This window comes from Aquarana catesbeiana, linkage group LG02 (assembly GCF_042186555.1).
Source record: "Aquarana catesbeiana isolate 2022-GZ linkage group LG02, ASM4218655v1, whole genome shotgun sequence".
NCBI lineage: Eukaryota > Metazoa > Chordata > Amphibia > Anura > Ranidae > Aquarana > Aquarana catesbeiana.
This window is the reverse complement of record NC_133325.1, coordinates 809,574,595-809,593,065: the sequence shown is the minus strand read 5'-3', so window position 1 is coordinate 809,593,065 and position 18,471 is coordinate 809,574,595. Positions and strand designations below refer to the sequence as shown.

At 46.0% G+C, this 18,471-nt stretch overlaps 1 protein-coding gene across 1 annotated transcript in view; it reads right to left on the bottom strand.

The window, feature by feature from the left end:
* The window catches only part of LOC141127815 (T-cell surface antigen CD2-like), a 50,785-nt gene extending 45,931 nt beyond the window's left edge, over positions 1–4,854 (bottom strand). Inside the window, exon 1 of the mRNA XM_073614617.1 lies at positions 4,742–4,854. Coding sequence (XP_073470718.1) covers positions 4,742–4,814 — 73 coding nt within the window. The 5' untranslated portion in view covers positions 4,815–4,854. The remainder of the gene's footprint in view (positions 1–4,741) is intronic.
* Between the last annotated feature and the right edge of the window lie 13,617 nt (positions 4,855–18,471).

The following is an 18,471-nucleotide window of genomic DNA, read 5'->3' as shown; positions in this document are numbered from 1 at the left end:
TGGGTTGTCTGTACATATAGGGGGGTTGGTTGTCCTGGGGGGGTTTGTACATATAGGGGGTGGGTTATCCTAGGGGGTCTGTACATATAGGGGGGTGGGTTGTACTGGGAGGGTCTGTACATATAGGGGGGTGGGCTGTCCTGGGAGAGTGGGTTGTCCTGGGAGGTCTGTACATATGGGGGGGTGGGTTATCTATACATAAGGGGGGGTGGGTTGTCCTGGGGGGTCTGTACATATAGGGGGTTGGTTGTCCTGGGGGCATCTGTATATATAGGGTGGGTTGGTCGTCCTGGGGGTCTGTACATATAGGGGGTGGGTTGTCCTGGGAGGGTCTGTACATATAGGGGGGTGGGCTGTCCTGGGAGAGTAGGTTGTCCTGGAGCGGTCTGTAGTTATGGGGGGTGGGTTGTCTGTACATATAGGGGGGTTGGTTGTCCTTGGGGGGGTCTGTACATATGGGGGTGGGTTGTCCTGGGGGGTCTGTACTGATGGGGGGTGGTTTGTCCGGATGGGTCTGTACTGATGGAGGAGGGGGTTGTTTATCCTGAGGGGGATCTGTACTGAGGCAGGGGGTCTGCACTTAATGAGGGGGATCTATACTACAGGAGGGGGGTCTGTACTGAGGTAGGACTATAGTGGGTGGGGGGGTGACACCGTTTTTTTCGCACCAGGTGACACCATCCCTAGTGACGCCACTGGTAACTGGGGACACCTGGTGTAAGGAGGACTCTGCTGGGGACACCTAATGTAAGGAGGGACTCTGCTGGGGACACCTGATGTAAGGAGGGACTCCACTGGGTGACACCTGATGTAAGGAGGGACTCCGCTGGGGACACTTGATGTAAGTAGGGACTCTGCTGGGGACACTTGATGTAAGTAGGGACTCTGCTGGGGACACTTGATGTAAGTAGGGACTCTGCTGGGAACACTTGATGTAAGTAGGGACTCTGCTGGGGACACTTGATGTAAGTAGGGACTCTGCTGGGGACACTTGATGTAAGTAGGGACTCTGCTGGGGACACCTGATGTAAGGAGGGACTCTGCTGGGGACACCTGATGTAAGGAGGGACTCTGCTGGGGACACCTGATGTAAGGATGGACTCTCCTGGGGACACTTGATGTAAGGACGGACTCTGCTGGGGACACCTGATGTAAGGAGGGACTCTGCTGTGGACACCTGATGGCCTCTGGTGGCAGGCGATGTGACAAGTGACACCCTCAGGGCTTCCACTGATTTTGCATTATGGTGAGTTAAACGATTTATTTTTATATTACAATGTAATAATATAAATAATACGTTTCAATCATCCTGACACCATAACAACCATGGTGTCGGGATGATTGAAGCGCTAGCACCAGGTGTTTGGAGTATCTTTATCTGCTCATTGTTAAACTTTCTAGAATACACATATTTCTATTGTGGTGTAGGATCTGGGCCTGCTTTTCTTTCTTTCTTCCCTTTTCTTTCTTTCTTTCTCCATCCCTTGTTCATCTCAGACTCTAACCACACCCCCTTTAAACCATGCCCATTCTCGCTTAAATTACGCCCATTTTTCATTTTTCCTTTTCTCGATACGTCCCGCCTTCAAATGAATGCCCCACCCCCTAATTAAAGCAAGACTCCGCCTGCAGACAAAAAAGTGTCCCTATACATTTTTTATTAGTGTTGGCAACTATGTGTTACATGACCGCGTAATTGTCCTTTAAAGTGTGACAGCGCTGAAAGCTGAAAATTGGCCTGGGCAGGAGGGGGGCGAAAGTGCCCGGTATTAAATTCGTTAAGGCATTGTATTGTTTTATTCTGTAAATTATGTAATCATTGTGTTTCACTGTAACAGGACAATGAGGTCTGTGCTTGCGGTGGCTGCCCAGCACCCACGGGGACGCCCCATTCTTCTTAGGACCTGGTCTTTGGAATCTGGGTGCCCCTTTAATGCATGGAGGGTGGTACGGTGGGTGGATCTCCACCTTGTTCATCCATAATCCTTATCTTCAGAGAAGCCTATCCTACCCAAACCTAACAACTGTATTTTCATTTTTTTTTCCATCAGCTCATCCCCCACAGTTATTACCTTTTGTTTCCACTTGACCCTCCCTTCTAGATTGTAAGCTCTAACGAGCCGGGCCCTCTGACCCCTCCTGTATTGATTTGTATTGTAAGTGTACTGTCTGCCGCATGTTGTAAAGCGCTGCGCAAACTTTAATTATCCAGACATAGACTGGGCGGAGGGAACCGCGCATTCATTTAAGACTCACCAGTTCCTTAATGTCTCGCAGGACAATTTTATAGGTCAGATGGTAGACGCACCAACTAGAAATAAAACATTACTAGATCTACTGATTACTGCAATACAGACCTGATAACAGAGGTGGAAATACGGGGCAATTTAGGTAACAGCGATCACAGGTCAATTAGTTTCAGTATAAATCACACAAATAGGAAACATGAAGGGAACACAAAGACACTGAATTTCAAAAGAGCCAACTTCCCTAAACTACAAACCTTGCTAAAAGGCATAAATTGGGATAAAATATTAGGAACATAGAATACGGAGGAGAGATGGGTTTGCTTTAAGAGCATATTAAATAAGGGCATTAGCCAATGTATCCCATTGGGTAATAAATTTAAAAGAGCGAACAAACATCCTGGATGGCTTAACTCCAATGTAAAAGCAAAGGAGAAGGCCTTCAAAAAATACAAGGTTGAGGGATCATCCTCAGCATTCAGACTTTATAAAGAATGCAATAAGAAATGTAAGGGTGCAATTAGGACGGCTAAGATAGAACATGAAAGACACATAGCGGAGGAGAGCAAAAAAAATCCCAAGAAATTCTTTAAGTATGTAAACAGTAAAAAAGGGAGGACAGACCATATTGGCCCCATAAAGAATGAGGAAGGACATCTGGTTACAAAGGATGGGGAGATGGCGAAGGTATTGAATTTATTCTTCTCCTCAGTCTTCACGAGGGAATCGGGGGGCTTCAGTAACCAAAACTGCAGTGTTTATCCTCATGACACAACACAGCAAGCATCTACATGGTTAACAGAGGACGGAATTAAAATTAGACTTGAGAAACTTAACATTAATAAATCACCGGGACCAGATGGCTTGCATCCGAGGGTACTTAGGGAACTCAGTCAGGTGATTGCCAGACCATTGTTCCTAATTTTTACAGACAGTCTATTGACTGGAATGGTACCAGCTGATTGGAGAAAAGCCAATGTAGCACCAATATTTAAAAAGGGCCCAAAAAACATCCCTGGGAATTACAGACCAGTTAGCCTAACATCAATAGTATGTAAACTCTTGGAGGGGATGATAAGGGACTATATACAAGATTTTAGTAATAAGAATGATATCATTAGCAGTAATCAGCATGGATTCATGAAGAATCGTTCTTGCCAAACCAATCTATTAACCTTCTATGAGGAGGTGAGTTGCCATCTAGATAAAGGAAGGCCCGTAGACGTGGTGTATCTGGATTTTGCAAAAGCATTTGACACAGTTCCACATAAACGTTTACTGTACAAAATAAGGTGCGTTGGCATGGACCATAGGGTGAGTACATGGATTGAAAACTGGCTACAAGGGCGTGTTCAGAGGGTGGTGATAAATGGGGAGTACTCAGAATGGTCAGGGGTGGGTAGTGGGGTTCCCCAGGGTTCTGTGCTGGGACAAATCCTATTTAATTTGTTCATAAATGATTTCCGCAGGATGTGGAAATCTTGCAAAAAGACCTGAACAAATTAATGGGGTGGGCGACTACATGGCAAATGAGGTTCAATGTAGAAAAATGTAAAATAATGCATTTGGGTGGCAAAAATATGAATGCAATCTATACACTGGGGGGAGAACCTCTGGGGGAAGCTAGGATGGAAAAGGACCTGGGGGTCCTAGTGGATGATAGGCTCAGCAATGGCATGCAATGCCAAGCTGCTGCTAATAAAGCAAACAGAATATTGGCATGCATTAAAAAGGGGGATCAAATGCAGAGATAAAACGATAATTCTCCCACTCTACAAGACTCTGGTCTGGAGTATGCTGTCCAGTTCTGGGCACCAGTCCTCAGGAGGGACGTACTGGAAATGGAGCGAGTACAAAGAAGGGCAACAAAGCTAATAAAGGGTCTGGAGGATATTAGTTATGAGGAAAGGTTGCGAGCACTGAACTTATTCTCTCTGGAGAAGAGACGCTTGAGAGGGGATATGATTTCAATTTACAAATACTGTACTGGTGACCCAACAATAGGGATAAAACTTTTTCGCAGAAGAAAGTTTAATTAGACTCGTGGCCACTCATTACAATTAGAAGAAAAGAGGTTTAACCTTAAACTACGTAGAGGGTTCTTTACTGTAAGAGCGGCAAGGATGTGGAATTCCCTTCCACAGGCGGTGGTCTCAGCGGGGAGCATTGATAGCTTCAAGAAACTATTAGATAATCACCTGAATGACCGCAATATACAGGGATATGTAAGGTAATACTGACACATAATCACACACATAGGTTGGACTTGATGGACTTGTGTCTTTTTTCAACCTCACCTACTATGTAACTGTGTAACTATGTAACTATGTAACTGTTGGCGCTATATAAATCCTGTATAATAATAATAATTTGGCGACGTATGTGTGCACCTTCTGTCATATTAGTTATATAGAATATTCTCTATGGTTACAGCTGTGATATACAGCCCAGATCAATAAAAGTATACAATGTATATAAGACTTGTCTATACTCACCAGAAGAGGCTTGGAGGAGGACACAGAGCAGGAGGAGAGCAGTCTGGGATCTCATGGTGAATGGGGCTCTCATGCAGCAAATGACACAGATAGAGAATGTCTAGAGATGAAACTCTGTGGTTAGGTCATTTCTAGGGGACGAGTCTACAGGAAAACCACATGTCACACCTAGAGATGGCAGAATATCTCTCACCCCCTTCTATGCACATTATAGAAAGACAAAACATTTACACCATCATACAACAGCTACAAAAAGCTTTCACTTCTCTCCCTGAGGTATTCTAGAATTCGAACAACAGTTGATTCAATAGAAATTTGACTATTCCTCCAACTGACACCAGTGATAGGGCTCTATTCCTCCCACTCATTACAAATGATGGGGCACTATTCCTCCCACTGACACCAATGATGGGACACTATTCCTCCCACTGACAACAATGATGGGACACTATTCCTCCCACTGATACCAATGATGGGGCACTATTCCTCCCAATGATGGGACACTATTCCTCCCACTGATACCAATGATGGGGCACTATTGATCTTTTATTAAAAGAATCAAGCAACCAATTTTATACAAAAGTATAAAACAAAACCATAGTACAAAACTTCAACAGAAATCCAAGGAATACACATCCCTGTTCAGAATATATACAATATATACATAATCCACTACCAAAACATTTTTAGAAAACTATTTACATAAAGCAGCAGAGAGGGCCTAAGAGGCACAACCCATCACCTATGTACGCAGCCATTTATCAAAAATGAATCCAAAAAAATAATAATCTAGGGTGATAAGAGACAGACAGCCACACCCGGGAAAGAGACTCCTGGCAGTCAGGGAGGCTTGAAACCCCTCCACGCCTTCAACCAAGCCCCCCGACTCCGCTTGTCTCTCTCGAGCACACAAATCTTCTCCACCTCATGCAGAATGTCATACACCACCACCTGAACAGGAAGGATTTTATGCCAAATGCAGACCTGACACCGTGCGTTCCAAGTGAAATAACGGACTACTAGGCTAACTAGAAAAAGTGTATCCAAACAAAAAACCCCACCAGTATTGAATGCTCCATACACCCACTCAGCATAACCCAGCCTGGAGAGGAAAGGAACACCGAGGGCCCGCCCCACCTGTTTGTACACCTCTATGGTAAAAGGGCAATGAAGCAGAAAATGGTCCATAGTCTCCTCCTCACCTGCACACTCCTCCCGAGGACAGCTACGATCCATCCCACTGCGGAATTTCAAATTGCCCCAAACATAGAGCCTCCCATGGAAGCACAACCAGGCCAGATCCCTAAATTTAAGGGGGACTCTATCCAAATTGATCAGTCTTAACCCTGCCCTCAAAACTGGGCCTGGGCAATCCTTTAAGGTCAGTGGGTCATGAAAGACTTTGCTCAAGACTCGACTCATAAGGACTTTCCTCGGAACCGATCTGAGATCTTCAGCCGACAGTCGCCTCTGCTGTAGTAACTTCAGGCACTGAAAGCTGAAAATTGGCCTGGGCAGGAAGGGGGGGAAGTGCCCGCTATTGAATTTGTTAAGGCATTGTATTGTGTTATTCTGTAAATTATGTAATTATTGTGTTTCACTGTAACAGGACGTTGATTTCTGTGCTTGCGGTGGCTGCCCAGCACCCACGGGGATGCCCAATTCTTCTTAGGACCTGGTCTTTGTAATCTGGGTGCCCCTTTAATGCATGGAGGGTGGTACAGTGGGTGGATCTTCACCTTGTTCATCCATATGTGCGCACCTTCTGTCATGTTTGTGCGTGGCGACGTCACCTATCGTGGACACATACACAACTGCACCAATGAGTTGTCAGCTGTCAATGGGCTTCCCCACTGACAGCTACATTTTTAAAAAACATTTGCCGGTAAAAAATAAAAACGGCACGGGGTCTCCCTGTCCATGCCAGGCCCTTATCCGAGATCCGAGAATGCAGCCTGGAAGGTCAGGAAATGGGGGGGACAAGTTAGCGCCTCCCCCCTGAACCATACCAGGACACATCGGGGTCACAACATGGGGGGTTGGTGCATTGGGGCAGGTAAGTGGGGGGGCCACTTGGCAGACCCCCACAATCACAGCCCAGGGTTGGAGGGAAGAGACCCCATCAACATGGTCTGGTATGGATTTTGGGGGGCCCCAAGCCATTTTTTTCAATATCCGGGTGCCAGCAATTGTAAATGTGAGTCAAGTTGAATGTGATTTGACTTGCTTTTTCTTTATAAATGTCAGTTTTGCTGCAGCAGGCTCTATACATGGTACAGATGCACCACTTTACAGGCAGACTAGGGGGACCCCCCTGGCACTATATTTAACTACTTCAGATCCACGCTATAGCTGAATGATGGCTACAGCATGGACCTGCTTTTCCGGGAGTACATCTATTGACGTCCTCCTGTGCTCAAGTGGCCTGCATGCCCCCAGCAGGGCGTGCACGGCGTGCTCTGTGATCAGCGAGTCTATGAGACTCGCTGGATCACAGATCAGAGTAAAGGGGTCAGCCAATGACAGCTGATCATGTGATGTCAACAGAGCTGGTAATTGGCTATCACTGGCGGCTGTGAGAGACATCCTTCCCAATCACAGTGAGCTGCCGCCAGATCCTCAGTGCCCACCTGTGCCCCCTGCTAGTGCCACCTAGCAGTAGGCAACAGTGCTGCCTACCAGTACCCACCAGCGCAACCCATCAGTGCCCACAGTGCCACCCATCAGTGCCCACAGTGCCACCTATCAGTGCCCACAATCAGTGCCTCAACAACAGTGCTGCACATCAGTGTCACCTACCAGTGCCCATCAGTGTCCATAAGTGCTGCCCATCAGTGCCCATCAGTGCCACCTATCAGTGCTCATCAGTGCCATCTATTAGTGGTACCTATCAGTGCCCATCAGTGCCACCCATCAGTGCCATCTTATCAATGGCCATCAGTGCTGCCTTATCTGTGCCCATCATTACCGCCTTAACTGTCCTCATCAGTGCCGCCTTAACTGTGCCTATCAGTGCCCATCAGTGCAGCCTATCAGTGCCCACCAGTGCCGCCTCATCAGCGGATATCAATGAATCCCACCTGTGATTAAATACCACCAAAAGAAAGCTCTATTTGTGGGAAAAAAAGTGATAAAAATTTCATTTGGGTACAGTGTTGTATGACCGCGTAATTGTCATTCAAAGTGCGTCAGCACTGAAAGCTGAAAATTGGTCTGGGCAGGAGGGGGGGTTAAGTGCCCAGTAACCAAGTGGTTAAAGGAATTTTTAATTTCTATTGTTGCACTTTAAGCTTCATTAAAATCACTGCTCCTGAAAAACAATCACTTAAAAAAAAAAATGCATTGATACATGTCCCCCAGGGCAGTCCCCGGACCCCCATACCCTTTTTATCGCCAATTACTTGCATATAAGCCTTCAAAATGGGGACTTTATATTTCTCACATTCGGCTCTCATAGACTTCAATGGAGTTTGCTGTTTGGGGCAGAACTTTTCCCCTGTTCGGGAGTTCTGCTGACAACCAAACAGGGGGGTGTGCAGCCCATCTCTATTTACAGGCATCATTGGTGTTTGTGGGTTTTATTGATTAATACATTGTAACAATATTAGTCATTTTTTATGAATAGATCAAAGCGTCCTACACCCAACCCATCACTGCTCAGACCCCCAACTCATCCTACACCCAACCCATCACTGATCAGACCCCCAACCCATCCTACACCCAACCCATCACTGATCAGACCCCCAACCCATCCTACACCCGACCCATTACTGATCAGACCCCCAACCCATCCTAAACCCAACCCATCACTGATCAGACCCCCAAACCATCCTACACCCAACCCATCACTGATCAGACCCCCAACCCATCCTACACCCAACCCATCACTGATCAGACCCCTAACCCAGCTGTGCAATAAATATGTCTACTCCTTCTGTCCTCCTAATGCTCTTTGCTTTCTTTCAGTGTTAATGTAATCAATTATTAATGATTCTGGTGATGATTTTATGAATGAATGACACCCAAATGCCCTTCACACATTTTGCAGGGTTGGGATAAGAGGAGTTCTGTTGTTAAAGGTCCATCATAGATTGGGAAGACCGGGCAGACCCTTTGCCAGAGAAGGAACCTTCATAGATTCACAACTACCAACAATAAAAATGATGTTTCTGTAGTGGCTCATTTCTGCAGCAGAGGACACAATGATCTCAGGATCATATCACTGATGAGGAACTTAAAATCACAGAAAAAGAGGCTGGTGGAATGACAATCTATAAACAAATCCCAAACTCCAGACCGTGGTCTGAACAGGGACAGAGATTTTGTTTGCTGCTCTGGTTCTAAAGAGGACCAGGAGTTCCATTGTAACAAACAGCTAGCAATGTGCAATGTCTGCTCTGCAATAAAATGCCTTTGGAGTGTCATCACGCACTGGCCAATGATGATGGTTTTATTTAAACTCCAAACTTTCTATTTGCTATAAAATTACTTCCCCAGGCTGGTTCAGTTATATAGAATATTCTCCATGGTTACAGCCGTGATATGCAGCCCAGATCAATAAAAGTATACAATGTATATAAGACTGGACAACCCCTTCAGAATCCTAGAAAAGCCCGGAATGTCTATACTCACCAGAAGAGGCTTGGAGGAGGACACAGAGCAGGAGGAGATGAGTCTGGGATCTCATGGTGAATGGGGCTCTCATGCAGCAAATGACACAGATAGAGGATGTATAGAGAGAAACTATGTGGTTGGGTCATTTCCAGAGGACGAGTCTACAGGACAACCACACGTCATGCACAGAGATGGCAGAATATCACTCACCTCTTTCTATGTGCATTAAAGAGAGACGAGACATTTACATCATCACACAACAGCTACAAAAAGAGTTCACTTTTCTCCCTGAGATGAATTCTAACAACACTTGTTTCAATAGAAATTTGTCTATTTCTCCAACTGACATCAATGATTGAGGCTCTATTCTTCCGACTGACACCAATGATGAGGCACTATTGATCTTTTATTGAAAAGAATCAAGCAACCAATTTTATACTAAAGTAAAAAACAAAACCATAGTACAAAACGTCAACAGAAATCCAAGGAATACACATCCATGTTCAGAATATTTACAATATATACATAATCCACTACCAACACATTTTTAGAAAACTATTTACATAAAGCAGCAGAGAGGGCCTAAGAGGCACAACCCATCACCTATGTACGCAGCCATTTATCAAAAATATATCCAAAAAATAATAATCTAGGGTGATAAGAGACAGACAGCCACACCCGGGAAAGAGACTCCTGGCAGTCAGGGAGGCTTGAAACCCCTCCACGCCTTCAACCAAGCCCCCTGACTCCGCTTGTCTCTCTCAAGTACCCGAATCTTCTCCACCTCATGCAGAATGTCATACACCACCACCTGAACAGGAAGGATTTTATGCCGAATGCTGACCTGACACCGTGCGTTCCAAGTGAAATAACAGACTACTAGGCTAGCTAGAAAAAGTGTATCTAAACAAAAAACACCACCAGTATTGAATGTTCCGTACACCCACTCAGCATAACCAAGCCTGGAGAGGAAAGGAACACCGAGGGCCTGCCCCACCTGTTTGTACACCTCTATGTTAAAAGGGCAATGAAGCAGAAAATGGTCCATAGTCTCCTCCTCACCTGCACACTCCTCCCGAGGACAGCTACGATCCACCCCACTGCGGAATTTCAAATTGCCCCGAATATAGAGCCTCCCATGGAAGCACAACCAGGCCAGATCCCTAAGTTTAGGGGGTACTCTGTCCAAATTAATAAGTCTTAACCCTGCCCTCAAAACTGGGCCTGGGCAATCCCTTAAGGCCAGTGAGGAATGAAAGACTTCGCTCAAGACTCGACTCATAAGGACTTTCCTTAGAACCGATCTGAGATCTTCAGCCGACAATCGCCACTGCCGCAGTAACTTCAGGCACGGAGTGACATAGGCTGGTAGCTGACCACGATGACCCCTGAGATTCTTAACTTGGCCACATTCTTCCCAAAGTCATAGAAAAGGCCTAAACCAAGATCTAAATATGCCTACCGATCCAGGAGGTTCCACTGCAAGCATATTACCAATATTAAACTTGAGAAAAAGCAGTGAAAAGAAAGGAACTGGGTTGTACATACCTAAGCCACCCTCCCTCCTGGATAGATAGGTGACATTCCTCTTGATGGGGTTCAGTCTGTTCCCCCACAACATCTGGAAGAACACACTACTGACCCTAGCATAGAGAGACACTGGCAAGAGGCAGACAAAGCTGACATACAAGAAGATCGGAATCAGGTAAGTCTTAATCAGATCAACCCTTTCCCTCATAGATAACTTCCATCTCTTCCAGTTGACCAACTTAGTATTGGCAATTTCTAGTCTGCCTTCCCAGTTTTTGAGGCCATAATTGCCGGGTCCAAATTCAATGAATAAAATCTTAATTCTTTCCTGGGTCACTGGAAAGGTGTCCGGGAGATCAAACCCCTCACCTTCCTTTCCCATCCAGAAAACTTCACTCTTTTCCAGATTGATCTTGGAGCCTGATGCTTCAGAATACTGTGATGTCAGAGAGACCACCTCCTCTGCTTCATCGGTCCCAGTGATAGTCACCGACACATCATCCTCATAGGCAACAACCCTCAAAGGCAGCTCACCAGTGAGCCCCACTGGCACCCCACACAACATGCTGTTCTCTAGCCTCCTGATGAAGGGGTCGATTGCAAACACATAGAGCAGGGGACTCAGGGGACAACCCTGGCGCACCCCAGGGCCTACCTCAAAGGACTGCCCAACCCAACCATTAACAAGAGGAAAGCTTTCTGCCCCCTTATACAAGACTTTTAACCAATCGACAAAACCACCCGACCGTACTTACTAAGGAGCAACCAGAGGTACTCATTGTTAACACGATCAAAAGCCTTTGCCTGATCCAACGTCAGCAAATACTTTCCCCAGCCTGCAGCCCTGCACCGCTCCAAGGCCTCCCGGATAGCTAAAACAGCTGTGAAGGTGCACCTACCCTGGACCGAACAGTGCTGATGGCGAGAAAGCAAAGACTCTGCTACTGACGATAGGCGCCAGAAAAATATCTTTGCCAAGTATCTTTCTATCGACATTAAGAAGTGTGATGGGGCGCCAATTCTCAATCATTGAAGGATCTTTACCCTTTGAAAGAAGAATCACAGCTGATTGCCTCATGGAAGGAGAAAGCACCCCCTCAGCAAGGCAACTGTTAAAAACCTCTACCAAATGTGGGGCCAGAATAGACTTAAAAGCTTTGTAAGACTTAGGCGTCAAGCCATCCGGTCCAGGTAACTTTTTGACGGCAAGCTGTTCAATTGCCCTCATCACCTCTTCAACTGTGATCACCTCTGTCAAATTTATCAATGGGACATCTTCATCATTTAGACCTGGAGTAGAGTCCAAAAAGCTTTCCATCTTGTCACGGTCAAGCTCTTTCCTCCCAAGAAGGTCAGCATAAAAGGACCTCACAACCTCCAGAATCCCTGACCTGGACTTTGTCAAGGAACCTGTACTGTCCTCAAGGCCAACAACCGTTTTAACAGCTACACCTTGTTTGCAGTTCTGGTAAGGGTCAGGCGAGTGGTACTTCCCATAGTCCCTCTCTAAAACCAAAGAGGCATGCCGGTCATATTGACACTTCCTGAGAAGGAGTTTCACTTCGGAGATTGCCCCAGGATCTCCTCCTCTCAAGACAAGAATATCCAGCTTCCTCCGTAAACGTTGGTAAGTCATATATTTGTTAAACTGTTTTCTATTGGCTAGGCCCCTGAAGAATCCAGTGATCCTCTTTTTGGTCAGCTCCCACCACTCAGCCTTGCTCCAGATGGTTAGGGGTTAATTAGCTTAGAGCATTAACAGGTCCAGAACTAGGCCCCAACCCCGGTATGAGAGTTATATTACATAACATGGCCCATGGCTCCCATATAGCATAAAATGTCTCCGTTTTGTCATTAAGCTTAGCTACTATTTGTTCCTGGGACATGATCCAAGACACCTTTCTTTTACAAGACTGAAAAGCTACCAAGGTTTTCTTCCAGGCTTTAGCTATAGTGATTTTTGCCCCCAAAAGGACAAAGAAAGAGAGAGCCTGTAGATGTTTAGGTATCTCGGGGATGGTGTGGTTGAACAAAGCAATGTAGGGGCTGGGGCCTATTGGAACCTTCACTAATTTGCTTATTGTGTGAAAGATTTTCCGCCAAAAGGATCTAATGCGGGGGCAGGTCCACCAGGTATGTAGCATAGAACCTACTAGCCTGCAACCCCTAAAGCAAAGAGGAGAGGTCCCAGGGTATATCAAGGCTAATCTAGAGGGGACATAGTACCACCTGGAAAGAACCTTAACATAAAGGAGATGTTACATATACCTCTGAAGGAGCGATTCCAGGCCCGGAACCATTCTGTTGGTGGCCACGAACCGCCCGTGTCCTCCTCCCAGGCCTTTGCGTAGCTCGGCTTGTCCAGATTCGTCTGTAATGCGTTGTATATTAGTGAAATTCCTCCCTTTTGGTCAGAAATATTGGAGCACCAATACTCATAGGGGGTAAATGAGGGAGGTTCCGGTTTGGTGACCCAAATAGCGTTTAGGAAGTGAGATATTTGAGTGTATCTAAACTGTTCCGAAGTGGGCATGTCCAACTTACGTATACAGTGGGATAAGGTGATAGGGCCAGATTGGGAAAAGAAATGGCCTATCCGATAGAGACCTTTATCTATCCACCATCGGAAAGCTTGAATATTCAGTCCCGGGGGAAATTTAGGGTTATGGAAGATGTGTGATAATGGTTTCAGGGGGAATTTTTGAATAGCTTGGTGCTTAAAGAGATAGAGTGTGAAAGCATAGGGGCCATTATGGCTCGTCTTTGTTTGGAGTCACACCATAGTAGGAAGTCTATGGTGTTGAGGGGAATTGCCCACCTTTCCATAGAAAGCCATTCCGGTTTCTGACCTTTAGAAAAAATCATCGAGATTTGGGATAATTGTGCCGCCTGGAAGTACCCCCAGAGGTCCGGTAGGCCCAAGCCAGCTTGGGATTTCAGGCGTAGAAGAAATTTGGACGGACATCTTTACCCAATGTTTCCCCAGACAAATCGGATTATTTCAGATTGAAATTTCCCCAAAAAGCTCTTCGGGAGCGGGATTGGCAGTGATCGAAATAAATATAAGAGGCGAGGCAGGAGCGTCATCTTTACGGCATGTACCCTTCCCAACCAGGACAGACCACATCTCGACCATCCTTGAAGCTCCCCTCTACATTTGATGATCATTGGGGAATAGTTGGCTTTAAACAGATCTTTAACATCCGAGGTCAAGTTTATCCCCAAATAGGGAATAGCCTTAGGAGCCCAGGAAAACGTGAAGTTATTAGTGAGTTGTGATAGTAATTTGGGCGGGACCGGGGCATTTAGAGCCATGGATTTGGACATATTGACATTCAAACCTGAAATTCTACTGAATGAATTTAGCACCCTATATATGACTGCCATAGAAATTAGCAGAGAGGTTACGTAAAGCAAAAGGTCATCCGCGTACAGGGCACATTTGTGTTCCTTGTCACCGCAGGTCACCCCCCTAAAACGGGATTATTTCTAATAGCTATAGCTAGGGTTTCAATTGCCATGGAAAAGAGGAGGGGGGAAAGAGGACACCCTTGTCTGGTCCCCCTACCAATAGAAAATGAATCTGAGTATCTGCCCATGAGCCTCACTTGAGGAGAAGGGTTGGAGTACATGGAGTGAAATATGCTTAAGAAGTGAGGGCCAAAGCCCCATCTTCTCAGACCTCTGAGAAGTTGCCCCAGTCTATTGAGTCAAAAGCCTTGTGAAGGTCAATCGATAATAGGAAGCCTGTTTGTGGAGAGCTCCCGTCCCATTGTGATTTAAGGAGAGAAATTACATCTATGGACTGTCTAATCTGGTCGGGACCCTGTCTCCCTGGTATAAAGCCCACCTGATCCCCATTGATATAGGAGGGGATAAAACTCGCTAGTCTATTAACTAAAATCTTGGTCATAATCTTGATGTCGTTATTAATTAGCGAGATTAGGCCGATAATTCCCAACTTCGCTCGTGTCTTTCCCCGGCTTGGGAATCACCGAGATATATGCTGACTTTAACTCTGTCCCCAAGGGGGAGCATTTCCGGAGACAGTTAAAAAAACTTAGAGAGATGAGGTGCCAAGATAGTACCGAATTTTTTATAATACCCGGTGGAGAACCCGTCTGGACCAGGAGAGGACCCTATTTTCAAAGATTTGATAGTATCGAGGACCTCTGATGGTGAGAACAGGCTGTCCAGCAGATTCTTGTGTTCTTTAGACACTGCGGGTAAACTTAATGAATCAAGAAACCCGCTTTTTGACTGTCCTGAAGAGGGACCTTGAGGTTTGTAAAGTTCTGAGTAGAACCGATGGAATTCCTCCATAATTTTTGTAGGGTGCTGAGTTAGGTCTCCCGAGTGCAACTTGATTTTGGGGAAGGCTAGTTGGCAAGGTTTAGGGCTAAGTTTAACTGCCAGCTTCGAACCTATCCTGTCCTTCTGAGAGTAAAAATGCGCCCCAGTCCTCCTAAGGTGCTTTTCAGCTGCCGTAGTTAAGGACAGATTGAGAAGTGCCCGAGCTTTGTCTAGGTTAGCCAAAGAATCTGGAGTGGGATGTAGTTTGTGTGCTTTTGCGAATGATTGAAATTCTGCCGTCAACTTCACTGTGTCTGCTCTATGTTCTGCTTTAAGTTTAGTGGACAATTGTATTATTTTCCCCCGGATCACAGACTTATGTGCCGCCCACACCGTTGTTGGAGAAACATCCGTCGTAGTGTTTAAACTGAAGTATTCCTTAATTGCTTCCTCGATGATAGAGGCTAGGATGGGGTCATTAAGAATAGATTCCTGTAGGCGCCAGCGCGGGCGGACTCTATGCCCCGAGGGTCTGAGGGCTGTCAATGTGACCATAGAGTGATCGGATAAAGGGGTATCCACAATACAGGATTTGACAAGCAAAGGGATCGAATTGGAGCGCGTAAAGATGTGGTCTATCCTGGCATAAGATCCATGTGGTGCCGAAAAATGCGTGTAGTCTCTCGCCCGAGGATTAGCTTCCCTCCAAATGTCCACCAATCTGCCCCATGTATTAATTTCGCTATTCATACACTTTGTTTGGAAGGACATTTAGATTTTGACCACCCGGATCCGGATTTGTCCAGGGAGAAGTCGAAAGCTATATTAGAGTCCCCCCCCCCAAAAAAATTGTGCCCTTTAGATGAGGTCCCAGTTTGTGGAGAAGGGATTCAAAGAAAACCCTCTGACCCTAGTTGGGTGAGTAATAGGAAAGAAAAGTGTATAATTCCCTGTCTATATTCCCCGAGACCAAAATATACCAGCCTTGGGGGTCTACTACTGTTTCGGGCTGAGACAGGTTGATATGTTTAGCAAAACAGATTGTGACCCCTTTTGTTTTATTGGGCGCTGAGGATAAAAAGAATTGGGGAAACCGTTGGTGAAGGAAGGTGGTATTGTAGGAAATGGGAAAGTGGGTCTCTTGCAAGAGGAGGATGTCCGCTTGCATAGACTGATATAGTTGGAATAGTTTTCTCCTTTTGATGGGGGAGTTCAAACCCTGGGTGTTATGCGATATAATTTTCATGGTGGGGGAATGGGTTAGGTGATCAGGCATAAAGTAAGTGGTGTGAAGTCCTGTTTGTGTGAGTGGTCCTACCTGACCGGTGAGAGGAGGTTGCCTTGAGGTTCCTGAGGTTGGAGAGTGCCGAGAACGCGAGACCTGGGAGGGAAGACCAGAGAGGAAGGCGTGGTCCAGACCTGCTCATGTGGGGATAAAGAGAAAGGGAGAGGAGAGGGATGAGAAAGAGAAGAAAAGAGAGATCAATGATTGCATAATACTGAAACAGTAAACATTCCTGCATGTAACATAAAGGTAAAATAATGAAACGGGGGTCCCCATACCCCCCCATACCCCGGGGTAGGATGGTGTAGCCATACCGTACCCTAAACCTGAAAGGTTCGGAGTCCAAACAGTAGCACTACCGAGCAAGAAACCCAATGCACTATCAGTGCACCTGGTTTCTACTTGAGGTGCATTTAGAACACTGCGGCCCTGCCACCTGAAGAGTAACACAACTGGGGACTGTAAAAAAGTCTAATATTTCTTGAAAGAACTGAGCGCCCCCACATCTAAAAAGAGAAAACAATTGGAGACAAGAAACCCTCAGCTGGAATCTGAATAAGAAATCCCATCCCCTACCCTGAAACCCCCCCCCAACCCTGGAGCCCAGGAGGGCCGAAAAACACATAACATCAGGGAAACCATGGACCAGAGAACCGTGAGGTCCACAAGCCTTGAAGTGAAAGTGGGAGATGACACTGCATTGCCTGGGCCCTGTGCCTTCATAGCAGTTCAGTGTAATCCGTGATATGGGGTAACAAACCTAACCCTTGTTTAAAACAAGATAGGATACCCAAAGACTTTCTACCTGAAAAAAGAGGATGGATAGAAAGGTAGTTCTCAGAGATGTTAAATTAAACCTGAATATCATAAATAACCCCTCCAACACAGTCCAGAGGTGTTTAGGCAAGACCCAGGCCAATAGATGTGTAGGTACTGTTGTTATCGGGCCGGGGAAACCGGGAACCTAAGTATGAATAGTAACTTGAGCTGAGGAAGTCAAACCCTTAATGTGGGATATCTCAGATGTGGGACCAATAGTGAACTGGGATAGACTCCGAGGAACCAAAAAAGGCAGAAGGAGAGTTCTGGATCAGAGCCCTGATCCTTGGTTATAGCAGGACATCATGGGGGAAGATTTTCTTTTGAACGCTTGGAGCTTTGCTTCAGCCAGGTAGGTTGTAGCGGGCTTGCAGGTGGAGGTCTTTTCATGGACGAAGTGGAACTCTTGCTGTTCTGGGAGGACGATGGATCCAGGGGTATCAGGCCCAGCTGGAGAAGCAGGCGTTCTCCCTCTGCGAAGGAAGAAAAGTTATAGTTTTTGTTTTTGTAGGAAAAGTTCAGACGCAGGGGGAACGACCAACGGTACGAGTTTCCTTTTCCAGCAGAAGTTGCAGCAAAGGTTTGAGGGAGCGCCTTTTTTGAACTGTGTATGGTGACAAGTCTGCAAAGATCTGGATCTTATGTCCCAGTAATTTGATGTTGTCTGTGCCCCTAGATCTCCTCATCACTTCCTCCTTCATGGAGTAGAAATGGGGCTTAACGATAATGTCTCTGGGGAGACCATCCGAGCGAGGGGGTTGCAGGGCCCTGTGTGCTCTGTCGAGCTCCAGGCGATGTTCAGTGATATCTGGAATGAGGTTCCGCAGCAGGGTTTTCACACAATTGTGTACTTCTTTTTTTGATTCGGGAAATTCCACGGATGCGAAAGTTATAGAGTCTCGATCTATTCTCGAGGTCATCAATTTTCGCAAATGCTGTTTCCAGTTGTTCCTGCATGTCCTGAATCCTTGCTGAGTTTTGATTAATGCGTGACACAGCTAGATCAGCTTTCTTTTCAATAGTGTCCATTCTTTGCCCAATTTGCTGCAGATCCGCATGGATGGATGCTGTAATTTGGACTGCATTTAGAGCCAGGCTTTTAGAGAGCAGCTGGGAGAAGGCATCCATCATTGAGGGGGAGTCTGAGGGTGCCGGAATGGCAGCAGATGTCTCTGATACAGACAATAAA